The following is a 26749-nucleotide window of genomic DNA, read 5'->3' as shown; positions in this document are numbered from 1 at the left end:
AATTAAAATGACAATCAGATACTACTATGCACACTCAAATGGCTAAAATTAAAACGCCTGATGATACCAGAGGAGGTCATGGAGCAGCTGCAGCTCTCACACACTGTGTGTTGAAGCCATTGTTACAATCTCTTCGGAAAACAATTTGGTAGTATCTCCTCTAGCTGAATAGACAAGTGCCATACAATCCAACAATTCCTCTCCTAAGTGTATACTTTGGAAATGTCATAGCAACGTCATTTGTGTTAGACAGTAACTGGAAGCAAAGTAAATGCCAGTCAGCATTAGACTGGATAAAGAAATTGTGGTATAGTCATACAACAGATTACCATATGACAATGAAAATGAACCAATGACTCCTACAAGCCACGGAGGCTTAACGTGGATGAATCTCACATGTATAGTTTTGAGCAAAAGAAGCCAGACACAAATACTTTTATAAAGTAAAAAAACCAGCACCACCACCACCACCATCAACAGCACACATACACACTCAGAAGCTAAACAGATCCATGTTGTTACACATCAGGAAGGTGGTTCCCTCTGGAGAGGCGGGGTGGTGGGGGGCAGGTGGTGACTGGAAGGGGAGTGGGAGAACTTCTAAGATGCTTGGTGATGTTCAATTTCTTGACCTGGCTGGTGAGTTACATGAAGGAATTCACATTGTACTAATTCATCATTTTTGCAATAAAGAGGTTTTTAAAGATAAGTCGAGAAATGAGGCTTTTAAAACATTTTGGTTTAAGTTCAGTGATTATCATTGTACATGACAGCCTCATCCAGACTCTATGCATCCAGGGCATAGTGCTTCCTGCATGAAAAGGATGTGAGCAGGCAAGAGCCGTGTGTCCAGTCTTTGCTAATTTTTATTTTGACATGTTAGGCAAAAAATGCATACTGTCGAATTACAGTTCAAAAGAACTCCTACAAATGGACAAGAAAAAGACACACACCCAGTACTGTACCGACAGGTGATGAGTGTACCCATTTGCTTCGTCCTTGCTAATACTTGATATTATCAGTATTTACATTTTTGTCAGTCCAATGGGCGAAAGCGATAGTATCTCTTTGTTTTACTTTTTACTGGCCTGACGCGTTTCAGTCATTTGCATTTTCTCTTCCGTGAACTGCTATCCTATCCCATGCCGGTGGTTTACAGATAGGGGCTGGGGCACACAGCGAGAGTGATCATCTCTGGCAGGGAGGGCAACTTTACTATTGATGCCGTTCAGGACTGCTGTCCCTGATGGTGATAAAAAGAAGACTGGCTTGTAGTTGGTTTTATTACTGTTTTAAAATTCTCTATAGACAACATCTTGCCCCTCGTCGCCCTTACCTGGGTGGGGTGCTCCCAGTGCCTCTCCCACTTTCTTCTGAGTTGTCTTTTCTTATTGCTTTGCTTTCTGTTTGTATTCTGGACATTAATGCTTTGTTGTATTTATTGTGACTATCTTTTTCCATTCTGTTCTTGTCTTTTAATTTTATTTATGGCTACTTGCTTTGTTCTCTGTAATTTTTGAAGATCACTAGTTAACTTGTTTGGCAGGCAATTAATTTGTTGTAAAAAGCTCTCTCTTCTTCCTTTGGGCATTGCTTTAAATTACAACCAGACTGAATTGGAGGACTTCAGTTTTCTAATAATGGACAAGGGAGCAGCCAGATGGTCCAGCTATGATAGCACAGCTCGTCAATACTAGATATTTTTGGGAGATGAATTGTATCATAGCAAAAAATCTCTCTGCGCAAAGGATGAGTCATGAGCATGACTGATTGGCTGGTAGCATCTGCAATCAACTCTGGCTTGCTACCTTCTGACTCACTGATTAAAGCATAAATGGATTGGGCACTTTCTCTCTGGCTTTTAGTTCAGAGAAACATTCTTGATATTCAAGGGGTTGGTTTCAGCTGGATGATAGTTTAGCAGAGATAAGGGAGGTTATAACTCTGCCTCCAAGGATGCCACCTTTGTTGGAAACTGACCATGTAGAAACTCCTTTTGCACTTAGAAAGACCAGAATAAAATTAGCCTTTTTTGCTGCCACTAACAGTATTCTTTGCTCAAGCTGTGGCTGGGCTGTGTGAAGGGGACCACTGAGAAATTCTCTATATGTACCCACAGCCTTGCTTGAGGATGGGAGTTGTGAGCCAGTGGTGGCTGTCACATTGGGCTGGCAGTGTGTTCAAGTATTTCATGAATAGCTGCCATGACCGCTTGCAGCCTCACCCACCTGCCTGTTTATTCAGAAAGCAGGTTGTCAGCCAAAAAAGAATGAGCACTGTGACACTGCAAGCAAAAAAGAATTAGCTGTGCAGACAAAAGTCTGCAACAAGACATGATCCTATGAAAAATAAGCCAGCCATATGCTAAAACCACATCTAGAGTATTTCAGCTTTTCAGTTCCCAGCCCCATCAGGCACACGCCATAAATTCATGCACAACTACACACACTTACGTAGGCTCATGTCTACTTATTTTGCATTGGTATAGTCGCATACAATTATAAACATCACATAGAACTGCATACACACAACACACCTGCACAAAATTCCACATATACACTGGCACATATTACACACAGATCCTCATACATGCCTCACACACAAATATGCACTCACACACAAGTATGCACTCACACACATATACATTCACACACATATACAACCACACACACGTTTCATTTAACCCTCCTTCTCTAGCAGGAACACACACTTTTCCACCTGGAGATCTGGGTAGCATTTGCAATAAAAATGCTTCTGGAGTTCTCTTTCCTGCTGTTTGGCTGCTGAAGTTTGTGGGGCAAGTAGTGGGAGGAATCCTCAGGTCTGAGTCAGAGGACCAGGTGCTCTGACCCTGAGCAGACAAAGTCAATGGCTGGGTGGTCTTGAAATCCTTGGTTTAGCCTTGTAGCCACTGCCATCCCAGGGGCTACTGCAGAACCTCGCACACAGAAAGACTTCAATGTTTATTGAAAAAAAAATCAAAGAATTTGTGATTTAGCACTTAATCCTTTCTTTGTCTAACTTTTAAAATTAAAAGCAATTTTTTATTAGAGTAACTTCTTGTCCCTTTCCCCTTGTCTAGCTTCTGATAGACACGCGCAAGGTGATGTGCAGATCTCTTAGAATAAAACCCTTCCTGGAGAGTGGAAAACCCACATAGCTTACTGAGTCTTTTGAGAATTTAATCAGAGATGCCAAAACCTTCAGACAGCTAGTCCAAGGCTCTCATTTTTTAATGAGTGAACTGAGGCCCAGAGATGTTAACTCCTAGTCACCCAGGAGTTGGCAGTAGAGCAGGGACAAGGGACTCAGCAGCCTAATTCCTGGACTAATGCTGTCCTATACTTTTCACTTTGGTTGGGCTTGAGTGATTTTATTCCAGGGAATAACTCCTTGATAAGAATGCTAAGAAAACAAGTCCTACATGTTATAGACTGTCTTACAATAGTCTGAGGAATTACACTGGTTTGGGTGGAGCATTCGCTATATTCTAATAAATCTTGCCTATGCTATCACACTGCTAGTCCTCCAATCTCACATGTTTAGATGTGATGAAAGGCATCCCTGTTGGATTATTTCTATAAATTTGAACTCTGACTTTCTTAGTATATCGGATCCCTGAATATTCTCCATGGCTTGTTGCATCTGCCTGGTAGATATTAGAGAAATCCCAGGTTCACAGTGGTTTATAGCCTTGCCCTACTTAATAGATATGATACAGCTAATGCTGGTCACCATCATTTCATTAGAGCAACGAAATCACTAACCATCTCATTAACTTTGAAGAGATTAGATTCGTTTTAGAACATTGCCCTTTATTTAAGCCAATGCGATGATTTATGGTATTATATGTTTCTTGTCACTTCAAAAACTGGAGTTCGACTTTTTCTCTTGTTTTGTTCTGTAAAGCATTTGTATTTCTCTAGAATTGATTTTTGATTTTTTTTTTTTTTTGAGCTGTGTTCAGTTTAGGCATCTCACTCTAGCCCATGTTTAGTAGATTTACTTGGAAACCTGTATGTGTGTGGTGGAACGTTTAAGTGCATTGCATGGTGTAACTTTTTCAGACAACGCATACGTGTGCTATGTATTTGTATTTGCATAGTCATGCTTATTCTATGAATACAATAATATGCTTCCATGGAAGCAAATACAACTTGAATACACAGTGTGAACCCACAAACCTGGTGGCTAGTAATAGCTATTACTCTCACTTGAACTGTGCCCTCCCCCAAAGGCAAACTAACACAGTGTTAAATAAAAAAGATAACTTAAAATACACTGTGATATAGTGAATGCTGACAGTGGTTGTTAGGGTGATGGAATTATGGGTAAATTTTCTTTTCTCTGTTTTCTAAATGTTCTAGAATGTAATTTTATTATTTTAATATCAAAAAGAACACATTTATTATTTTAAAAGAAAGACAAGTGGAAAGACAGTAAGACAACATGTTTGTAAAAATTCCCCAAGTTGAAGTGAAAGTGTGGAGGAGTGTTAATACCATTATGATTCTTGCCTTTTATTATCACTTGTTTTCATAAAAGTGTCCACCAATTTATGTGCCACTTCCTTCCTCCTCTTTTTATTTTTTCTTTTATAGAATAGCTTTTCTCTCTCCCTCTTCCTTTTCTCCTCTCTTAACATGCATCTGCTTTGCTTCTTTGCTTCTTATGGTGGTCTATGTTATTTGATATAAGATGTCATCCACTGTCAGTTCTGAAATAATGAGTTTTACACTTAGGTATGCTCTAATTATGACATGAGGTAATTGAACATTATGATATGTCACTTTAAAAATCCAAAGTTAAAATATAAAATATAGCCAATATTTTGTAATAACTGTAAATAGAAAGTAACCTTTAAAAATGTACAAAATTTTGTTAAATTAAAAAAGGGGATTTAATAAAAAATTAATTTGGTGTTAAAAAAGGAGTATAATAAAATTTTAAGATGTAATAAAATATTTGTATCTTTTGCAAATGAATGAATAAATGAATGAATGAATGAATGAATGAATAAATAAAATGGGATCGAAGTTAGTATTAACACCAAGTTTTCTACTAAAATCCAGCAGGAAGGACTTGTGTTTGGATTTTGCCAAGCTTGATTGTGCTGCTGAAGTGATTTTTTTTTCTTTCCTTATCTCCTGGTAGAATGAAACTGTTTCTGTGAATAGTGTTTAAGCCATGGTTTAATGAATAGGTAGGTTTCTTTCATTAGTTAAATATGTCTATCAATTATCCTTATTCACACAGAAAATGATTCCTTTTTTGTACTTTGTCCTTGACAGGAAAGGTAATACTAAGTATCCTTTGAAAATACTAGTTTGAAGAGTCACCTATAGGAACAGAATTAAATCTGTGTCAGATGTTATACCTGTGTGTTTGTGTGCTTGTGTGTGTAGGTGTGCACACGCAGTCACACACATATGTGCATCAGTAACTAGCATTTGTAGAGCTTCTATCAGGAAACCACCAAGGAGACAACTTCAGGTACTGAGGATAAAACTTAAGTGTCGAGAAAAACATTTACTACTACGTTTATGACTGTTTCTGTTCTCACTGAGTGCTCTTACGGTTGATCTAATGATAACTTTAGTTTTCAGGTTCAGAAGTGGAAATTATTTAAACCTTGTGAAAATTTAACCTTATATACCCTACTGGCCTACTTACTCCTAAATCCTCCTTGCCAGTTTATAATGGGAACAAATTATAGAGGCCAGAGTCATTATTTTTATTTCATATCTTCTTTTAGCAAATTATTTACATTTTAATTCCTTTTATTTTTCCTAAATACTGGATTTAACTAGCGGTTAGAGACAGGGCTGAGGAAATTTTCCTGAAATGATTTCTCCTAATGATCTCTTAGTCGTATAGAAAAGCAGCCTCAGTTTTGCAACAAACACATAACACTTTTATTATCTCAAAAAAAAGAGCTATTTAAAAAAATGTGACTCTACTATACAAAAAAGACAGGGTTTAATTTTTTTTCCGTTCTAGCTAAGAAATCCTCTTCCCCAAGCATAGAGGAAACACTGTTCAGGAAGCCCCTTCCGGATCATGATGGGTTGGGAAGAGGCAATAAGCAAAAGGCCAGAAGAGTGGGCCTCTTCTGGTCTTGTGAGAGAAAATTCTAGAAGCAGTTAGTGGAACCAGGTAGAGGAAGGAAAATGAGCTGATATCTTCTATACTCCCTCCCTTACTCCTCAGAGCATTTCTGAGAGGACACATGGCAGAGTAACCTGTGGAAGCCTGGTCTCAGGGGAGACAGCCCTGATGTGTGGTAGGTCTGTAGCAGTGAACGGCCAGGTGGAGGAGTCTGGGTTCTGCTCCCTTGTGAGGTCTGCATGTCATGTTCTCTCTTTCCCTTCCGCCTTCCCTCTCTTCCTCTCACTGAGCACACCCATATACACACTCACACACACACTCCACACACTCACACACAAAGATTTTCAAAGTGTTCACTCCATGTACATTCTACACAGAGACCAAAATTGCAACCAAGAGAATATAGCCATAATCTTCATTAGGTATTGCTGAAACATAGAAGTAACAAAAGTTAAAATATAAATGAAAATTTAAAAACTCAAACCACTACTAGAGCATTTGGGAAGAGAAGTGCCTGTTTAATAAATACATAAATTATAGTTATTTTATTTAGAAAACAACAACCACCCCAGTGTTTCTGGAAAGTAGACTTGGCATCTCTAGAAACAGTTACATGAACTTGATGAAGAATAGAAATTTCTTATTCTTTCAGGTCTCATGAGTTATTGTTATAATTAGTAAGGCCAACTTCTAACATAAAGGATTATAATAAAACATTCTTTGAATATTAAAATAATTCTTCCAAAGCCAGTATAAGCCTTGCAAATTTCAGACAAGTTACTGTAGCAGAAACTCTGCCTCAGATACATACCATAGTGAGTAATGTGTTGCTATGAAAGGTTTCTGGATGAAAAAAAAATGAACTCTGGGTATTAGAATATTTAATATACTGGATTTGGCTCCTCTCAGGCCCATTTCTCTTGCTAAACATTCAGACTGAGACTTTACCATGATTATCTAATCTTACTCCATTCTTGGAAGTTCAGCCTCTATAAATAATGGGAAAGGAGACCCTCTTGGATTGCTCTGGTGCATATTTGGCTCTGAATTACATGAATGTTTAAATCTCTAAGATTTCCAGTTAATGTTGAATTTGGCTGGATACCTTGTAGTTATAATATCTTAAGCCTTTAAAAATACATGGGCTCTCAAATAACAATATGTTTTTTTCCTGATTTTTTTCCCTGACTAGCATTTTATTACCCTCAGTGTCTACTTCAAACAAATTTTATGCAGTTTACAATTCTTATAACATATGGTTGCTGCCTACAAGCGCTCTGTGTGCCTTAACAGACAGCCACATGCGACAATGAATGAGTTGTACAGAATATTGCTTTTATCCATTTTTCTACTTGAGGTCAACTTTTAAAGTAGGGTTGGGTTAGATTTTTTTTTTTCCCCTCCCTCCTTCCTCTCTCCCTCTCCCCTGACTCCCTCTCTTCCTTCCTATTTTTTTGTTGCAGTTTCTCTTTACTCAAATAGAGTAATTCATGCCGTAGGCAATGATAATGTAATATGCATGTAGACAACCCCAGGTGTTTCTAGCTTTTGCATCTTGAATCCTCACCTATTTTTCAAGTCATTTTGAGTAGGAACCCATTTGTCCTTTGCTTTGTTACTTCTGGCTGTAGAGAATTCATCAAAGCAGAAAATGTGTTGGTTTTTAGCCTCATCACTCACATTGAAACACTGTGTGGATTTCTGTTTTGGAAAAATAATAGCTTTTACTTAGCTGTGATTGAGATGAGGGCTGAGTGTAATTTCCTGCTGCAAAGGAGAAGGTTGGAAGGAAGGAACAGAAGCTTAGAGACTGTAGACTGGGGCAGTGACAGCAAGAGGTGGTGAGGAGCCCTCTGGAGAGAGTGGTAGACAACAGAGAGGCAGCAGAAAAGTTGGCAGGGCCAGGTGAATATGCTATCTCGAGACCTCTGTTGCTCAAGAGGCAGGGGACCAGAGCATCCCGAGGGCCCTCAGTCCCCCCACCCCCTCGCTCCCTTTCCCACTTCCAACCTTTCCTTGCAGGAAGCCATGAGTAGGCTGCCTCCCCACATGAGGAAGTTGCAAGGCAATGGGCTGAGTTGTGTAGGAGCAGCAGCTGGAAGAGTGAGCAGTCTACTGCTGTGATTGTTTCCCTTTCTGCTTAGGGCCTTCTGTGGCCATCTGTGTGTCCATGTGCTCTGCATAGCCATGCAGTCTAACTCAACTGCTATTCTGTCATTTAATCCATTGAACTACCATTGGTTTACTTATTTTTAACTAACATTATGTGGCCTACATACTTGTGTTCTGAACCTGTTTCTGGTTCAAAGAGCATCAGTCTACTGCAGTCCCAAATGCAAGAAAGAGATAATTTTTTTGCATAAGCATATAAATATTTTGCATGAGAATAATACAAAAAGAGATGAGAGAAATGTATGTGTACTATATATATTTGCATACGTGTATATAAAATATACATGTGTATATATGTGCTTAAACATATATGTATATATTCACACACAAGTATATATTCACACACATGTATATATATATACACATACATACACACATATACATATATTATGTATATAGTGTTTAAATGGAACTTGGTCATCCATTACTTACTATGGAACTTACTAAACAACATGGAAATAAATAAAGCAGCACTTTTTCAATATTTATATATTGTAGTGGAAGTCTTTAAATACCAATCTTATGGTTGGTTAAGAACTTGAATTAAATACCATCTTAATTACAAATTAATATAAATTTGCTACTTGTATGTTTTGTTGCCATTTGGGAAAATTATACTATCAACAAGTGTAAAATAGAAAAGCTCCAAATCAGTTATAAACTGAGAACACAGCAAAAGCTGAATGTACTCTGCGTAACGTTTAAAAGTGTCTTGATTCTAATTAAGTCTCTTCCATTAGACGTCCCTAGCCCTTAATGCCGCTTTCGGAAGACAGTCTGTTTCCAGCAAGATGGAAAGTCAGGAAGAACAGCCTCCGAAGGCACAAGGGGGCTCAGTCCACCCCTTCCAGGTTGGTGCCGGCCACTTCAGGCAGCTGGGGCCCAGCCGCGGCCCCTCCTGGCAGCCCCTGTGCTGCTGCTGCTGCTGGTGGGGGCTGCCCCCCGGGCTCACGCCCGGCCTGCCCAGCCGGCCTGTGCTCACCTGCTGCGGGTTCCATCGCCTGCAGGGAGGCCTGGGCCGGGGGCTCTGGGGCCTGACCCGATGCTGCTGCCTCTGGCTTCTGGGGCTGCTGATCAGCCCATGCTCCAGAAGGGAGGCCAGCGCTTTGGGCCTCTGCTCCTGACACTGCAAGGGGATTCCTGGCTCCAAGGGGAGGTTCTGCCTCATTACCTCCCTTGGCCTCGGCCTGAGGACTTGGGGGAGGCAAGGGACTCTCTGAATGGCATGAGGGGCTCAGAGCAGGTTGTTCTGGCTCCTCGAGGGCCGTGTTGCCACCCCCCGGAGGACTGCTGACTTCTGGCTGGATTTCTCTGGACGGGCCTAGGGTGGACTCTGGACAGTGAAGTACCATGAAGGCCGCGGCCAGGTTTTTCACAGCGTCATGAACTCTGTCGGCTTCATCCTCATCGGCCTCTTCACCCACAGCCAAATTTGCCTCTGGCTCGTCGTCGGAGGTGTGCTGGCCTTGGTCACATTTTTCAGGCATTTTTGCTTCTCTAATTTTTTTGTAGAGTTCGTTTCTTTCTTCTTGTAAAGCTCGACAGAGGTTCTCTAGCCTTCCAATTTTCATCACGAAGCACTCATATTCTTTAGCTCTCAGTGCTTTCTGTGATTTGAAAACACACACACACTCATAAAACAACATGAAAAGCAAAATTGCCAGGACGCTGTCTGGAGACAGGCGAAACCATTTGTCCTGGAATTTGTCTGTTAGGCTCTGACCGCAGGGTGGTAGCTGGTCAGGACATCACTTCTGTTGTTGCATTGTGTTGGAGACTCTGGTAAAATTTTAATCCTTTTAAGGAAAGACAGATAGCAAAGCCTCTCTCTGCTTCAATCTAGGGCCTCTCAAATCTGAAAGTGGGTGACTCTCCTGCCACTAAGACTTAGAAGGGGTAAGCAGAAGCTTGTGGCAAAATGATTGAGATGGACTGGGACCTGGCTGTCAGCAAAGCTTTATCTGTTCTATAGATAAACTGCTATGTACTAGTCCAGCAAAGGCTTGATCTATGTTTTTGAAATAAGCACATCTCTTTGGAGCTGATTGTTACTTGGAATGAATCGTTAAAACAGTAAACAGAGTTAAAACAGTAAACAGAGTTAAAACAGAGAAACTCACCACACATTCATTCATGATGCTGCTCAACCTGTTCAGTTCTCTTTTCCTCTAGAAATGTCACTGTGTTTGTGCAAGAAATTGATCTTAATCATCTTACTCCTTCATCCCTACCTTTGTGTTACTCTGTCCCTTTTAAGACTCCCTCCTCCCCAGCTGTTTACATGGCAAAACCTTCACCTGTAAGCCCTGCCTCTCAGGTCAAGGGCCATGTATCTTTGCCTTTATCGTCTCAAAGCCTCCAGAGCCTAACATAATATCAGTGTTTAAATGCCTGTTGGAGGAATTAAACACCATGTCTCCATACCTGTTTATGAAATAGCATATTCCCTGGGTGCTTGGGCTGGTGTCTTCTCTCAGTATGTTCAAATCAACTAATTAATTTATTTTGCACCCGCTATGTGTCAGGCACCTGGGAAATTCAAGGACAGGTAAAATATTGACCCTGCCTTTAAGGAGTTCACAGTCCAGCAGGTGTGGTGCTGCTTTGGGGACAGCTTTTGAATCAACAAGTAGGCATGTATGTGACTTAGGGTCACAATGCTCTTTATGAGTCTGGACCCAATTCTAAATTACTTTTGCTCTCATTATTTTTATTGCAATATCATATATCACACCCCAGAAAAATTCAGCTCTTTTTCAAAGGTAATCTTTTGAGCCATTAGGCAATAATTATTTTCTGAGTATGAATATATTGACTAGACAGGGGAAGAGGAATAAGGGGGAACGCTTCCTCACCTCTTCAATCATGTCCAGCAGAGCTTTGTTACAGTTCTCAAACCGGGCTTTCCACGTGGCTGTGTCCTTTTCCAGTTTCTTCATTTTCTTGGTTGTCTACAGAAATTATAGTGTTTTAATGTAAATCTTGAGGAGTTAATATATCAAAGAAACTATCAGTTCCATATGTGATGTTAAGAAAAGTCCTTTTGTTACCAGCTGCTGAAGCGAGCAAAAATTCCATGTCAAGGAATGAAGATTGAGTGGAGAGAGTCATGATTTATTTTTGAACCATCTAGGTCAGTGGTAAACAAACGTACTTGCACCAGAGCCAGTTCAGGAGAACGGAAACTACTTAGAGCCTTCCTTTTTATCACTGCTTTCTCTTTTGTTTAAAATAAAAATAACTTTATTGAGTCCTAAGAATAAGCTTGAAATTTAGATTATTTACTTTATTGAATAGAAGACTATTAGTGAGAAAGTTGGCCTGGCTTTTTAGCCATTAAAATGTTGATAATATCTGGGCACATCTGAGAAGCAGCCACACAAAGGCAACTTTCTATTTTCTCAGCCTTTCCATTTGTGGAGTGCAGTAGGATTCACTAAATGTGATTCCATGTGTTATTCATTTCATTCTTGAAACAGTCCCCCGAGGTAGGTTCTATTTTCACCTCAACTTTATAAATGGGGAAACTGAGGCTCAGAGAGGTGGAGTGATACTCAGGTGAGTTAGCGAAAGTGGGCCTGGAGTGGTTTCATTTAATGCAACATGTGCAGAGTGCCTGCTGGTTGCCAGGCCAGGGCTGGGTATAGGGTGCACAGAAGTGAATAAAATGCAGCCTGGCTTTTTCAAACCTGAAACTACTCATGTTCCTGGTTATAGGATCTCCTCTCTGCTTGGATGAAGTGAAGTTAAGACACGTATTCAGGTGCAGTTACCCTGGATGAACCATACCCAGGCACTTGCTGCTTTGTGCCAAACTGCCTGAGGCTAGGTCTGCTTGGAGGCCAGAGGCTGGGTCCAGGCTCTTGGCCCCTGGGCTTTATAGAGAAGCTGTGTGAGCCTAGAGTGCTTTTAAATTTTGATTATTTCTTAACCAAGTTAGTAGTTTATAAACTTTTAAAAGTAATCAACCCCTTTAGGAATTTGATGAACTCTATGAGAACACCTAAAGAAATGCAATATGCAAACCAAAATTTTTTGGTAATTCTAAGGTCAACTACTAAGTTTATAAATGAGTCCCAGATTAAAAACTCCTGCTCTAAGGGGACTCTCACCACAACAGCCTAATTCTCAGTGTGCTCATAATGGGTGTGGCTCCACCTCCACAAGTTCTGGGAGCACACAAGTGCTGGAGGGTTGCCCACATTTGGAGGCAGGACTGAAATCCAAGCTGATACCCAGGGACCACAGGACTTCGGAAGCAGGGCTGAAATCTGAGTGTCCCAGCAGCTGTGAGATCTGCAGACTTACGTTGCCATGGGCAGCTTTGTAAACCCAATGCATACGGCACATCTGAGCAGATTACTCGTGCTCCAGTGGCTGGGGCAAGTCTGGTGCTAGTGACAGTGTGCACATGCAGAGGCGGGGCTGGGGTCTGGGCTGACTCAGTAGCTCCCACAGTGGGTCTTGGTGTGTGACTATGGCAGTCCCAATACCTGACCTCAGTGGTTCTGCACCAATGGATCTGTGCTGGTGGCTTTGTGAGCACAGCACTTGAGGAACACCTGGGCTGATTGCATGAATTTCCATGGTTGGGGTGGGGCTGAGAGCAGCACCAAAAACAGTGTACTTTGTGAGCCTGCACAATGGGTGACAGGCAACACCACAGAGTGCACTTCTCAGTGGACAGCTCCTGTGGAGGAATACTTAGCAGTTCCTCTCTCAGTAGGAATGGTCCAGTCCTGCCTACATCACACCACAGTTCAGAAATGTGTCTAGGGGCATCTACTCCAATGACTGGGGAGCAGACCCTGTCCCTGACAGGACTTGGACAACCACAGAGCAAAGAGGAGGCCCTGCTCAACATCTAGTGCTGGCTCTGGTCACCACAACAATAGTCACACCCCCTATCAAGGGGGTAATAGCTAGGACACACTGAGGAAAGATGAGGTAGGAATCCATACTAAAAACAGCCCTCACACTAAAAATATTAGACCCATGGAGGCTACACAGGGAAACCCCCACATAAAAACAGCCCTTCAAGACCGCAGTAGTTAACTGTTTCTCCTAAACTCATAGAGTCAGAGAAATACAAGTAAAATGAAGAAGCAGAGGAACCACTCCCAATTAAAAGATCAAGAGAATTCCTCCAAAAAAAAAAAAAATCAATGAAACAGACATCTCCAGTCTACCAGATCCCAAGTTCAAAAAGGAGGTAATGAAAATACTGAAGGAATTAGACTATTGATAAATACAGATTCCTGTAAAAAGGAATTAGAAACCATAAAGAGGAGCCAATTAAAATTAGAAAACTCATTTGCTGAGACAAAAGCTTAGCTAAAGGCAATTAATAGTAAACTGGATAAGGCGGAAGAATGAATAAGTGATCTGAAAGATGGAATAATGAAAATCAACCAATCAGAATAACAGATAGAAAAACAAAAACAAAAACAAAAAAAGAAAGTAATATACAGGACTTATGGGATAATATAAAGTATCCCAATCTACGTATAATAGGGATCCCAGAATGAGAAGGAGAAAAGGGGATCAAAAATGTATTTGAGGAAATTATGGCTGAAAACTTCCCAAACCTAAAGAAGGAAGCAGATAGCCAGGTATACAAAGCACTGAGGGCCCTAAACAAGATGAAGCCAACACAGAGCTACATAAAGACATATTATAATTTAAATGGCAAAAGTTAAAGAGAGGATTCTAAAGGCAGCAAGAGAAAAACAAAGAGTTAATTACAAAGAAACCCCACATAAAGCTATCAGCTGATTTCTCTACAGAAATGTTGCAGACCAGAGGGGAGTGGCAAGATACATTTAAAGCCCTAAAAGGGAAAAAAATGTAACCTAGAATATTCAACCCAGCAAGATTATCATTTAGAACAGAAGGAGAGATAAACAATTTCTCAGATTAGCAAAAACTAAAAGAATATAGCAATATTAAACCTATCCTAAAAGAAATATTGAAAGCTCTTCTCTAAATAGAAAAGAAGGAAGACTTTATATGAAGGAGAAAATCACAATGGGAAAGTAAATCACTTAAATAAGTCAGGACACAGATTTAAAATTTTTTTTTAATTTTGTGAAAGTGACGAAAACTACAATGAACAGCAAAAGGATAAACATGAAGATGTAAATGAGAACATCAAAATGTGGGGAAGGAGAGTAAGGAAAAGTATATTTTTTAAAAGAATGTGTTTGAGCCTATATAACTAGCAAGTAGATATAGTAATGGGTTAACATACTTGACAAAAAAGGTAATCACAAATCAAAAACATACAGTAGATTCACAAAAATGAAAAAGAAGAAAACACAAGCATAATACAAAAGAAAATCATCTAACCACAAAAGGAAAAAAAAATGAAACAAAGGAGAAATACAAAATCAACGGGAAAACAAGGTTTAAAATGTCAATAAATACATATATATCAATAATTACCTTAAGTGTCAATGGACTAAATACTCCAATCAAAAAGACATAGAGTGGCAAATTGGATAAAAAAGCAAGAGACTACAATATACTGTCTACAAGAGACCCTCTTTAGGGCTAAGGACACACACAGATTGAAAGTGAGAGAATGGAAATGGAAACGACAAGAAAGTCAGGGTAGCAATACTCAGACAAAACAGACTTTAAAAATGAAAGCCATAAAGAAAGATAAAGAAGGACCCTATATAATGATAAAAGGATCAATACAAGAAGAGGATATTATACTCGTTAACAGATATGCACCCAATATAGGAGCACCTAAATACATAAAACAAATATTAACAGGCATAAAGGGAGAAATTGATAGGAGTACATAATAGTAAGAAACTTTAACACCCTACTCACATCAGTGGACAGATCTTCCAGACAGAAAATCAATAAGGCAACAGAGATCCTAAATGATATAATAGAACTTAGACTTAGTTGATATTTTCAGGACAATACATCCAAAAAACCTAAAATACACATTCTTTTGAAGTTCACATGGACCATTCTCTAAAACTGACCACATACTAGGACACAAAACAAGCCTCAGCAAATTTAAGAGGACAGAATTTATTTCAAGCATGTTTTCTGACCACAGTGGTATGAAACTAGAAATCAACCACAGAAAGAGAAATGAGAAAAAAATGAATACAAGGAAACTAAACAACATGCTACTATAAAACCAATAGGTCAACAATGAAATCAAAGAGGGAATTAAAAAAAAAAAAACAAAAAACCTTGAGACAAGTGACAATGAAAACACAACCATACAAAACCTACAAAGTCTACGGGATGCAGCAAAAGCAGTTCTTACAGGGAGGTTCACAGCAATACAGGCCTTCCTCAAAAAACAAGAAAAATTTCAAATAAACTATCTAACCTATCTCATAAAAGAATTAGGAAAAAAGAACATACAAAGCCTAAAGTCAGCAGAAGGAAGGAAATAATAAAGATCAGAGATTAAATAAATAAAGTAGAGATTAAAAAATAGAAAAAATCAATAAAACCAAGAGCTAGTTCTTTGAAAGGGTAAACAAATTGGCAAGCCTTTGGCCAGGCTCACCAAGAAGAAAAGAGAGAAGACTCAAATAAACAGAATAAGAAATGAAAGAGGAGAAATAACAACCAATACCACAGAAATACAAAAAACTATAAGAGAATACTATGAACAATTATATGTCATCAAATTGGACAACCTAGGAGAAATGGACAATTATATAGAAAAATACAACTCACCAAAATTGAATCAGGAAGAAACAGATAATTTGAACAGTCACTAGAAGTGAAATAGAATCTGTAATTAAAAACAAAAAACAAACAACAACAACAACAAAATTCCTGTAAACAAAAGTCCAGGACCAGATTTCTTCACTGGGGAATTCTACCAAACATACAAAGAGCTTGTATTGACCCTTCTCAAAATCTTCCACAAGACTGAAGAGGAAGAAACACTCCCAAACTCCTTCTATGAAGCCATCATCACCCTGATACTAAAACCAGACAAAGACAATACCAAAAAAAGAAAATTACAAGCCAATACCTTTGATGAATATAGATGCAAAAAATCTCAACAAAATATTAGCAAACTGAATCTAACAACATGTAAAAAAGATCATACAGCACAGTCAAGTTGGATTCTTCCCAGGGTTACAAGGATGGTTCAACATACACAAATCAATCAATGTGATGTACCACGTCAACTAAAGAAAAGACAAAACCCACATGGTCAACTCAATAGATGCAGAAAAAGCATTTGATAAAATTCAATATCCATTTATGATAAAAACTCTTACCAAAGTAGGTATAGAGGGAACATGTCTCAACATAATAAAAGCTATTTATGACAAACCCACAGCCAGCATAATGCTCAATGGTGAAAAGCTGAAAGCCTTCCTGCTAAAATCTGGAATGAGACAAGAATACCCTCTTTCATTACTTTCAGTCAACATAGTATTGGGAATCCTAGCCACAGCAATCAGTCAAGAAAAAGAAATCAAATGGATCCAAATTGGAAGAGAAGAGGTAAAATTGTCACTATATGTGGACGGCATGATACTATATATAGAAAACCCTAAATACTCCACACAAAAACTACTAGAAGTGATAAATGAATTCAGCAAGGTAGCTAGATAAAAAATTAACATACAGATATCTACTGCATTTCTTTCTACTAACAATGAAATATCAGAAAGGAAAAGTGAAAAAAAAATCCTTTTTAAAATCGTGTCACAAAAAATAAAATACTTAGGAATAAACCTGATTAAGGAGGTGAAAGACTTATACACTAAGAACTATAACATTCTGATAAAGGAAACTGAAGATGGCTCAAAGAAATGGAAAGATATCCCATGCTTTTGGATTGGAAGAATCAATACTGTTAAAATGGCCATACTACCCTAAGCAATCTACAGATTTAATGTGATCTCTATCAAAATTACCATGACCTTTTTCACAAAACTAGAATAAATAATCCTGAAGTTTACATGGAATCCCGAAAGACCCAGAAGTTCCAAAGCAATATTGAAGAAAAAGAATGAAGCTAGAAGAATAACCCTCCCAGACTTCAGACACTACTGCAGAGCTACAGTAATCAAAACAGCATGGTGTTGGCACCAAAACAGACATATGGACCAATGGATCAGAATTGAGAGCCCCAAAATAGACCCACATACCTATGATCAATTAATCTTTGGCAAAGAAGGCAAGAATATACAATGGAGAAAAGATAGCCTCTCCAGCAAGTGGAGTTGGGAAAGCTGGACAGCAGCACGTATAACAATGGAGTCAGAACACTCTCTCACACCATACACAAAAATAAACTCAAAATGGCTTAAAGACTTAAACATGACAAGAGACTATAAACCTAGAAGAAAACATAGGCAAAACATTCTCTGACATAAATCTTAGCAATGTTTTCCTAGGGCAATCTACCAAGGCAATAGAAATAAAAGCAAAAGTAAATAAATGAAACCTAATCAAACTTTTAAGCTTATTCATGGAAAGGAAACCATAAACAAAATTAAAAGACAGCCTACAGACTAGGAGAAAATATTTGCAAAGGACATGACTGACAGGGCTTAATTTCCTAAACATACAAACATCTCATACAACTCAATAACAGAAAAAGCAAACAACCCAATGAAAAAATGGGCAGAAGACCTAAATAGATATTTCTCTAAAGAAGACATAACAGATGGCCAACAGGCACATGAAAAGATTAACATCACCAGTTATCAGAGAAATGCAAATCAAAACTACAATAGGTACCACCTCACACCAGTCAGAATGGCCATCATTAAAAAGTCTACCAGTAACAAATGATTGAGAGGTTGTGGAGAAATGGGAATCCTCTTACACTCTTAGGGGGGAATGTAAATTGGTGCAGCCACTATGAAAAACAGTATGGAAGTTCCTTAAAAAATGAAAAATAGAGTTACCATATGATCCAGCAATCCCACTCCTGGACATTATCTAGAGAAAACTCTAATTTGAAAAGATTCATGCACCCCAGTGTTCATAGCAGCATTATTTACAGTAGCCAAGACATGGTAGCAACCTAAATGTGACATTGATAGATGACTGAATAAAAAAGTTGTGGTGTATGTATGTGTATTTATATATATCACACACATATATATAATGGAATGTTACTTAGCCATAAAAGAAGGAACTAATGCCATTTGCAGCAACGTGGATGGACCTAGAGATTATCATACTAAGTGAAGTAAGTCAGAAAGAGAAAGACAAATACCATATGATATCACTGATACATGGAATCTAAAATATGATACAAATGAACTTATTCATAAAACAGAAAGAGACTCACAGACATAGAAAACAAACTTATGGTTACCAAAGGGGAAAGGGGATGGGGGAGGGATAAATTAGACTTTGGGATTAGCAGATATAAATGACTATATATAAAATAGACAAACAACACGATCCTACTCTATAGCACAAGGAACTATATTCAATATCCTACAATAAACCATAATGAAAAAGAGTATGTATATATATGTATAACTGAATCACTTTGCTGTACATTAGAAACTAATACAACATTTTAAATCAGCTATACTTTGATAAAAACCCTCCTGCTCTAATATTTATTTCAATTTTAGAACTATGTAGTTTTGAAGTAAATAAAAACATTTTCTACTCTAATATTTGTTCTAAATTAAAACTCTGTAGTTAAAAAAATTTTTTTTAATGGATGGATGCATTCTAGAATGGGAAAGCTATAACTTTGATAAATGTTGGCCTATTAAGTTTGCTCATGAATTGTGAAATTGGTCATATTACTTTATGAAAACGTTTTTAAAAGGATGCTTTTCTACACTTAAATAGGGTTAATGCCAATCCTTATTCAGAAACATAGTTGTGATGGCTGATTTTGTTTTGGGAAAATACAAAATTGAACAAACTTTAAACATTATGTCCAATAATAATATAATAACAACTTACATTTGTAAAAGACTCTCATTCAAGGCTCTGTCAGTTATGTTATATTACATATCCTCTCTTCTGAGATGGATCCTATGAAATGGTGTTTTCTACTCTAACATTTTACTCTTACATACTTGGATGAAAGTTGTTTTTTTTAATCCTTAGAAGATTAGGTACTTTTTAATTTCAGTATGAAGAACATAATGTAAAATTACTAGCTCTTACCCTTTTTTTTTTTTTAACTTCTTCATGGACTAGAAAAAGAAAATATTCTTCCTCAGAGTGAAAATGTATCCTAGTGGTTTTGGACTCTTCCTAAGATTAATTCACCAGATACTTACCAATAAAAAAAATATAGCCCAAATCTCATTTGCATGTATAAACATTTCATTACTTCTTGAAATGCACTGAAATAACTTAGCAAGAGAAAAATAAATCCAAAGGAGAATTGCCTGTCAAAAGAGAAAATGTCAATCTTTTGTGGAAGATAAGCAATACTCACTTTATCCATTTCCTGTTTGAAAGTGGCAAACACCTCATTGCTTTTTGTCAGTGTGCTCTGAAACTCTTCAAACCTTCCAGCATAGAGAGTAAGCTGCAAACAGGGGAAAGAGTAGATCTATTTTAGGGCTGCTTTTGGAACGCTTCCAGAACAAAACAACATGTCATTGTTTATTATTTGAGAAGAAAAATGATTTAAGGGCATTCTCAATACAACGTTAGTAATATGTTCACTTGTTTTATTCACTATGAGATCAGCATAGGTCAGTGAGTATGATTGAAGCACTTTTTTTTAAAATTTAATTTTATTTTTTGTTGAGTGGGGGAGGTAATTAGGTTTATTTATTTAATTATTTTTAGAGGAAGTACTGGGGATTGAACCCAGGACCTCAGGCATGCTAAGTATGTGCTTTACCACTTGAACTATACCCTCCCCCCTTGAAACACTTCTTTAAAGAAAAATGAAATAATAAAATATATCATCACCATTTCATTATATCATATCTTTTACCAACAAACATTTATTAAGCACTGAACATATGCACTGACTCTATGTACAAAAGCGTTTATGCTGTAGCTTCTGTTTTTGAGGGACCTGCACTCCTGATAGGAAGATAATGCCAAAGACAACTTGATTATGAGACAATGAATACAAAGTACCAAGTCAATTAAGTACTGATCTGAGAAGGAGGTGAGCATGGCAGGTGATCTTATGAGCCATGTTGTGCTGACATGGTGCATGTTTGATGTGTCATATTCCCTCTCTCACTTTGGTGTTTCAGAGAAGCATGGAAGGGACATCCAGAGGTCATCCTCAGTACTCCTGCCAGAGGCAGAAATAGAAACAAACTATTTTAGGGTTAGTAATAACAATAGTTGCCCCAACTTTTCACTTCTAAATGGGCTGAGCGCCACACGTGTTCTTTTAACTGAGCGCAGATTTTAATTACAAACATTCATAGCATATAGGAAATAGAAACGCGTCCAGGAATTGTCTTAGCTAACTAGTGAGATTTGGTTCGGGTACTAGTCCAATGATAACAGTAGTTGCAGAGGAATCTCTTCTCGTCTTATGTACATAAGGTGAAGTTTTCTGGGATTAAAGACTGTGATTACCCATCTTTAACAATTGACTCACTGATCTTTCCCCTTGGGTAGTATTTTGTGTCTGCATTGCTGGGTTGTGTTGGTATTGCTGACTTTCCACATCTACTACCGTCTCCATCCTAATCAATCTAATGAACACTCGATTTGTAGTGACAATTGTATCCCATTGATCATCTCTGACATTTACTCTTTGCCTTGGTTTGTATAACTGAAAGCCAGGCATCTCTTCCCTCAATGAGAATTATGCCCCAGATTGGCAAGCGGTTGTCCTATGACTGAAAAGTGACTTCCATCGTCTCGAAAGACGCAGTCTGTCCTTAATGTTTCCTTTGCTCAGACAATAGAAATGGGGACTAAGGCCTCCCCCTCCCACCATCGTACCTCTTTAGTTGTCAAGCCAAAGGAAGTCTTCAAGTGCTTTGCAAAATCATCTGTGATAGACTTTGTTTTTTAAGGTTTAAAAGTTTTTAAAATATAATGCTGATACCTTTCAAGAAAAGCTTCTTAGAACATTACTACATGTAGGGATTTGGGACCTCGCTATTCTTCTTAGTGATTAAGTAATTGTTGAAGTTTTGAAAATGGCTTTGAAGACAAAAGAGATAGACAAGGGAGGGTCCTTGCAGAGAGAGCTCCACGCCAGGGAAAGCAAGGTAATGGGGTGGGGGGAAGAGCAGGGGTAACTCAGTTCAGGGCCATGCTTCTTCAGGTCTGAAAATTCTCTACATTCATGAGCTAGAGCTGAACATGGTCCAAAGATCATCTTTTCTAGTGGTTCTTAAACTTTTTTGCAACTAAAGACTCCTTTTATCTCATTTATCACTATGTGGATCCTTACCTATGAAATAATGCTATTATTAGCTCATCCACTAATTAATTATTAGCATTTTAATTAATTTTATTGTCATAATTAGATTATGGGTTTAATTAGGCAGGATTTTTGACTCTCTTATTGGTTACTGTATCTCCAATACCTAGAACCATGCCTAGCACTTAGTAGATGCTCAGTAAGTGTTGAATTAATTATAATTACTATGAGCCAGGCACTGAACTAATGCTTTGCATTCACAACTTGAAAACAAAATACATGTATGTTACATGGTTATTAACTCATTTTCCTTTTACAGACTTAATCAAACATATGAATAAGTGCCATTCTTGCTGCTGAATAAAAGCTGATAAAATGTCAAAACAACTATATTTTAGGTAGCAATTGCTGCCTTATGTGCTGTTTATGTTTTGGAAATATTGAAAAGTAATGGGCCTTCCAGAGGTCAGACGACTCCAGCTTGGGGTCGTTGATCCACTACAGCATCCTTATTTTACAGACTAGGGAATTTAGGTCCAGGGAGGTTTAGGTGAGTTGCATAGAATCAGACAGCTTCTCAGCAGAGTCTCAGAGTTGTGACCCTGATCTCTGGACTTGAGCACAGTATTCAGGGATAAATGAGGATCACTGGCAAGTCTAGAACCCCTGGTTGATATGTTTTCAGATTTGAGGGGGTATAGGTGGGAAATTGGATCACACCTTTATTTTTTTATTTCACAGCATTGAAGGCCTAGATTCTCATGCCAGCTGAAGGAATCACCCTCTAGCCCAGAGTCTAATGATATTAATCTACTCTTCTCAAGTTCATTACCTTCATTTAGCATAGAGGAGTAGAGATTGCTTATAACAGATGATGTGAACAATGTCTATTCAAGTACTGTCTGTTGTGCCCCTGAAGGCTCTGTGCTGTGAATGGGGCAGAGATAGAGCCAGAAGCTCTGACTTGATTCTCTGGAATCCCCCCGAGAAGTGCGTGGTCACACCTCCTTCCCCTGCGCCTGCTTCTGGTTAGAGAGCTGCCTCTGCTGGTCACCCACCCCACACCGTGATGCAATGAGTTCTGTGACCGCCTAAAGGACCACTTGGAGTTTGTAACTCTAGAGTTTAGTCTTTTAACTCTGAGTCCTTTGATTCTATTAATAGTGAAAAAAATATGGTTCCAATTCCTATGTAATTAGTATTTTAAAACTATTTTGATATATTATGTTAGTTCATCAGTGTGTTTGGTATACACATTGGAAAAGTGTGCTTTAGGAAGGTTAGATAATGAAATAATACGTATGTTTTTGTCTATGCAGTGGTATAATTTGTGATGCTAAGTTTCTTATTTTTCCTATTTAAAAAATGAACAAGCATTCATTGAACTTGTTCATTTATACAATGAACAATTTTTTTCACAGTGAAAAAGTATTCAGAAGTCAGCACATAAACATTTACAAGTGAATTACTCAAATCTTAAATTAATGCTGCCCAGTTTGGAAGGCTTCTGATTTTCTCACCTTCTGTGACTGTGCTCTGTGTGACTTTATAGACCCTTTAGCACTTGAGCGTTTCTCCCAGTAGGGGAGCTAAAGTCCCTCTGTGGCCCGGCCATGGCAGGATAGGTCTCCTGGAACCTACCAGGGAACATTTGCCAGGAGAGGTAGAACCCCAAGGGCCCCGGAAGACTGGATGGGCTTAGCTTTCCTCCGGACCCAGCTGTTGCATGAAGCTTTATTTTTGAGCCTGGAATACGAATTCCCATCGTCTAACACACATATGACATCATGAAATCAAATCAAAATGATTTCTGATTTGTCTGGAATTTCTAACCATTTGCCACTGACAAGGCCAACCTCTGATAGCACAAAAACTTGGGTGCTGACTCTATTTCTCTAATTTCCTTTTATCATCAGTAATATCAAACAAGCAAGGACATTTTCAGTATTGACAATTATAGATGGTGCATCTGAACAGTTGACAAATTTGACCCTTTCCTTAATAGGTTAATGAGTGTGGGGAGAGAGAGGACATATGAACAGATAGGTGAGGACCTGGCCACCAGCTTATTCTGATTGACCTTCATTTGTACGTCAACCTTTTGACTAGAGGTTGTTGGCACAGATCATTTGTTTTTCTTAGATATAACATTGTGCTATTATTTTAACTTAAAAATAATAAATAGGAAGTTATTCTTCATTTCCAACTCCTGTCCCCACTTCCCCTGCCACATGGAAGGCCTTGTGCACAGCAAGAAGGGCACACCCCATGCATTGTTGTCCCCCGACTTCACCTGAGCCTGCAGGACTGTCTCCTGTTCCTTCAACACTTTGGCCTGAAGTTTCCACTCTGCTGCCTGGTTCAGCAACTGTGAGAAGAGAGAATGCATGGGAAAACTGTCACATTACCATTTTGTTGTAATTGGTGTGTAAACTGAATAACTTGCTAATAATCCTTTTAAGTAATTTTTTTGGGGGGGAACTTTGTAAAGAATCTAAGGAAGTTGAGAAAACAACTAGTCTAAAAAGTTGAATTCTTAACTAAAAATTAGTGATTCTAATAGGAAAAAGGGAGAGAAAAATCTCCAACTCCAAGTATGAATTGCACAAAATTCAACCTCCCACCGAATTCTGGAACCTTCTGTAGCAATCCTGCCAACCATCATTCAGCCTCTGCTTGAACCTTTCCAGAACATCCTTACCTGGGACATTGTTCTGAGCAACTGTTCCTTAATATCAGACCATTGTTCTCCATCATACCCTGCATCAGAATCTCCTCGGGGGCATGTTAAAATGCAGATCCCTCTCAGAGAATATGTTAGGAAGCATAGGGTGTGATTAGAATCTGTATTTATAGCAAATGGATTAAAATCTGAGAATCACTGGGTTAGAAATCTGACCTATTATTGCAAATCCTGTATAAGGTTTACAAAGGAAGTCTCATCCCCTTTCCCTAAGGCAGCCCTTCAAATACAACCAAGGCCTTTACAGCAAACACGATCAGAACTGGAACTGATGGGTTAAATTGTAAAAGTTGTTTTAGGCATGAAAATGACACACATTTAGGTAAAACATTATTTTAACTTAAGATATATGTTCATTTACTCATCAACTTTGATGTAGGGCTATGATCTTTGTTTTGGGTATGGATCTTCTGATCAGAATTCAGAGGGTTTTTTTGGTTGTTGTTTTTTTGTTTTTACAGAAATCATATCCATAATGTTCCATATAAAAGCTATAATGTTTTTCTATTTTAAATGATAGTGCTAGAACCTAAAGACCTAAGATATTTGTAAAGCAGCTTGATTGGATAATTCTTTTGAATTTTACAGCTTTTTTCCAGTCTTTTATAGCTGCTCACACCTAACTTGACAATTGTTTTTTGCTATTTGCCTACATCTAGTCTTTCAAAGCATTAAGCATGGTTTTCATAGAAACAACTCTTTCTTTTAACAACATATTTTGTCAGTTTATGTATCATTCTGTTGGTTTACATCATACAAAACCAAGGATAACTGGAAAGAGAAGGTTTGGGAGCAGAGACTCGATTCTTGGTAACCTACATCTTACTTAATTGGACAACTTACTTAATTGGAATACCTCTCTACGTGTAGACAGAGTGGCTAACTAGCCACAGGATTCAACATGCTATGGACATCTGTCAGTACGCTTACAGGGAATGGTGAATACCATGGAACAGCTGGTTAGTCAGTCAGGTGACTGTCAGTTAAGAAGTTTCTATTTTATTTCAAGATAGGTTGACATAAATTTTTCCTTTTTGTTTACCCCTATTGTAAAAAAAAAAAAGTCCATTTTTAAAATCAGAACAAAAACAATAAAAATCATTATTTTTAAAAACTTGGAGATATCTTTTTTCTTATCCAAGTTAGTCTTGACCTCTCCATCTGTAAAAGGGGTTATATATGTTCCTCTGTGCCTCCCAGAGGGTAGTGAAGATTAATTATGATAGACGTGCAACTGACTCACTGTATAAGGGGTCTGAGGCATCTGTGGAGTGGAAGACCTGCAGCGCCCTCTCTGGCCAACTGAGTGGTTCAACATGCTTTTGCTACCCTAATCTTTTCCTATTTCTGGAGGGTGCCAAGCTGGTTCCAGCATCAGGACCTTTGTCTCTGATATAGACACTGCTGCTGGAGACCTCCGCTCTGATCCCCTCTCAGCAGGCAGGGTGCAGCTCAAGCATGCTCCCCTCCTGGAGGCCTTCCTAATCACTCAGGCTAAAGTAGGCCCCCTCCTTCTGCCCCTTCTCAGTGCCTCCTTATTTCCCTAATAGCACTTATTATTATCTGAAATTGTCCTTCCTTGTTTGTTTGCTTGTTTATTGCCCGTCTCTTCCCAGTTAATTGTCTGCTGGGATGTGACCTGCTCCCTCCTGTTCGCTGCTACACTCCAGCACTGGGAATGGTGTGTAGCATCTTGAAAAAGATTTGTTGAATGGATGCATGACTATTTTATGTAAAAAACACTGTAGGTACAGTGCCTCCTGCTGGGCTGCCCAGTCTCATTCTCCAGGGAAGCTTAAGCTCTTTTCTCATCAGTCTAGTCCTCTATGACCATCACCAGAAACAGCTTTCTCAGGGGTCCTCTGACTCCGAGGCAGACCAGACAAGCACACAGATGCAGGTGATAAGTACATATTCCTTTTCGCGCTTGTGTTGCTCCTCTGCTTCCTTCATCATTTCTTGTGCCTGCTCGAGTTTTGCATCCACCAGCTTCTGCTGCAGCTCTCTGTGTTTAAATATTTTGTCCAGATGCTGAGGAAAAATAAAGTGCACACATCACGCTTGACTTATTATTACTGGTGCTGAAAAATGTAAAATAAAAAAGCAATGTTGACATAGACACATTTTCTCTGGATTTTAAGATTGAAAAAAAGAGAGGAGTTGGCACCACTTATGGTTTCGTATAAAAGCCCCAAGTTGGTGGAGTCCCCTGCATTTTTCACTACCCGAAAATGGCTGCAAAAGGTGGAGGTACCAGAGTTCACAGAGCTCAGCAATGCTAACTCCAAAAGGTCCCAACGTTATTTTTCTGAAGTTGGTAACTATCAGATACGATGCTAGTTATTATGCTAGACAGCACAGACAGTGATGTGTATTGCAAAGGC

At 38.6% G+C, this 26749-nt stretch overlaps 1 protein-coding gene across 1 annotated transcript in view; it reads right to left on the bottom strand.

The window, feature by feature from the left end:
* Nucleotides 1–8831: 8831 nt before the first annotated feature.
* TXLNB (taxilin beta) overlaps nt 8832–26749 on the bottom strand; it is a 41514-nt gene continuing 23596 nt past the window's right edge. Inside the window, exons 6-10 of the mRNA XM_010983695.3 lie at nt 26277–26396; nt 23916–23990; nt 19709–19801; nt 11136–11231; nt 8832–9887 (exon numbers count right to left, since the gene is read on the bottom strand). Coding sequence (XP_010981997.3) covers nt 9114–9887; nt 11136–11231; nt 19709–19801; nt 23916–23990; nt 26277–26396 — 1158 coding nt within the window. The 3' untranslated portion in view covers nt 8832–9113. The remainder of the gene's footprint in view (nt 9888–11135; nt 11232–19708; nt 19802–23915; nt 23991–26276; nt 26397–26749) is intronic.

The sequence above is a fragment of the Camelus dromedarius genome, chromosome 6 (assembly GCF_036321535.1).
Source record: "Camelus dromedarius isolate mCamDro1 chromosome 6, mCamDro1.pat, whole genome shotgun sequence".
NCBI classification, from domain to species: Eukaryota; Metazoa; Chordata; class Mammalia; order Artiodactyla; family Camelidae; genus Camelus; species Camelus dromedarius.
The sequence above is the reverse complement of the archived record's forward strand: the minus strand, read 5'-3'. Positions and strand labels throughout refer to the sequence as shown.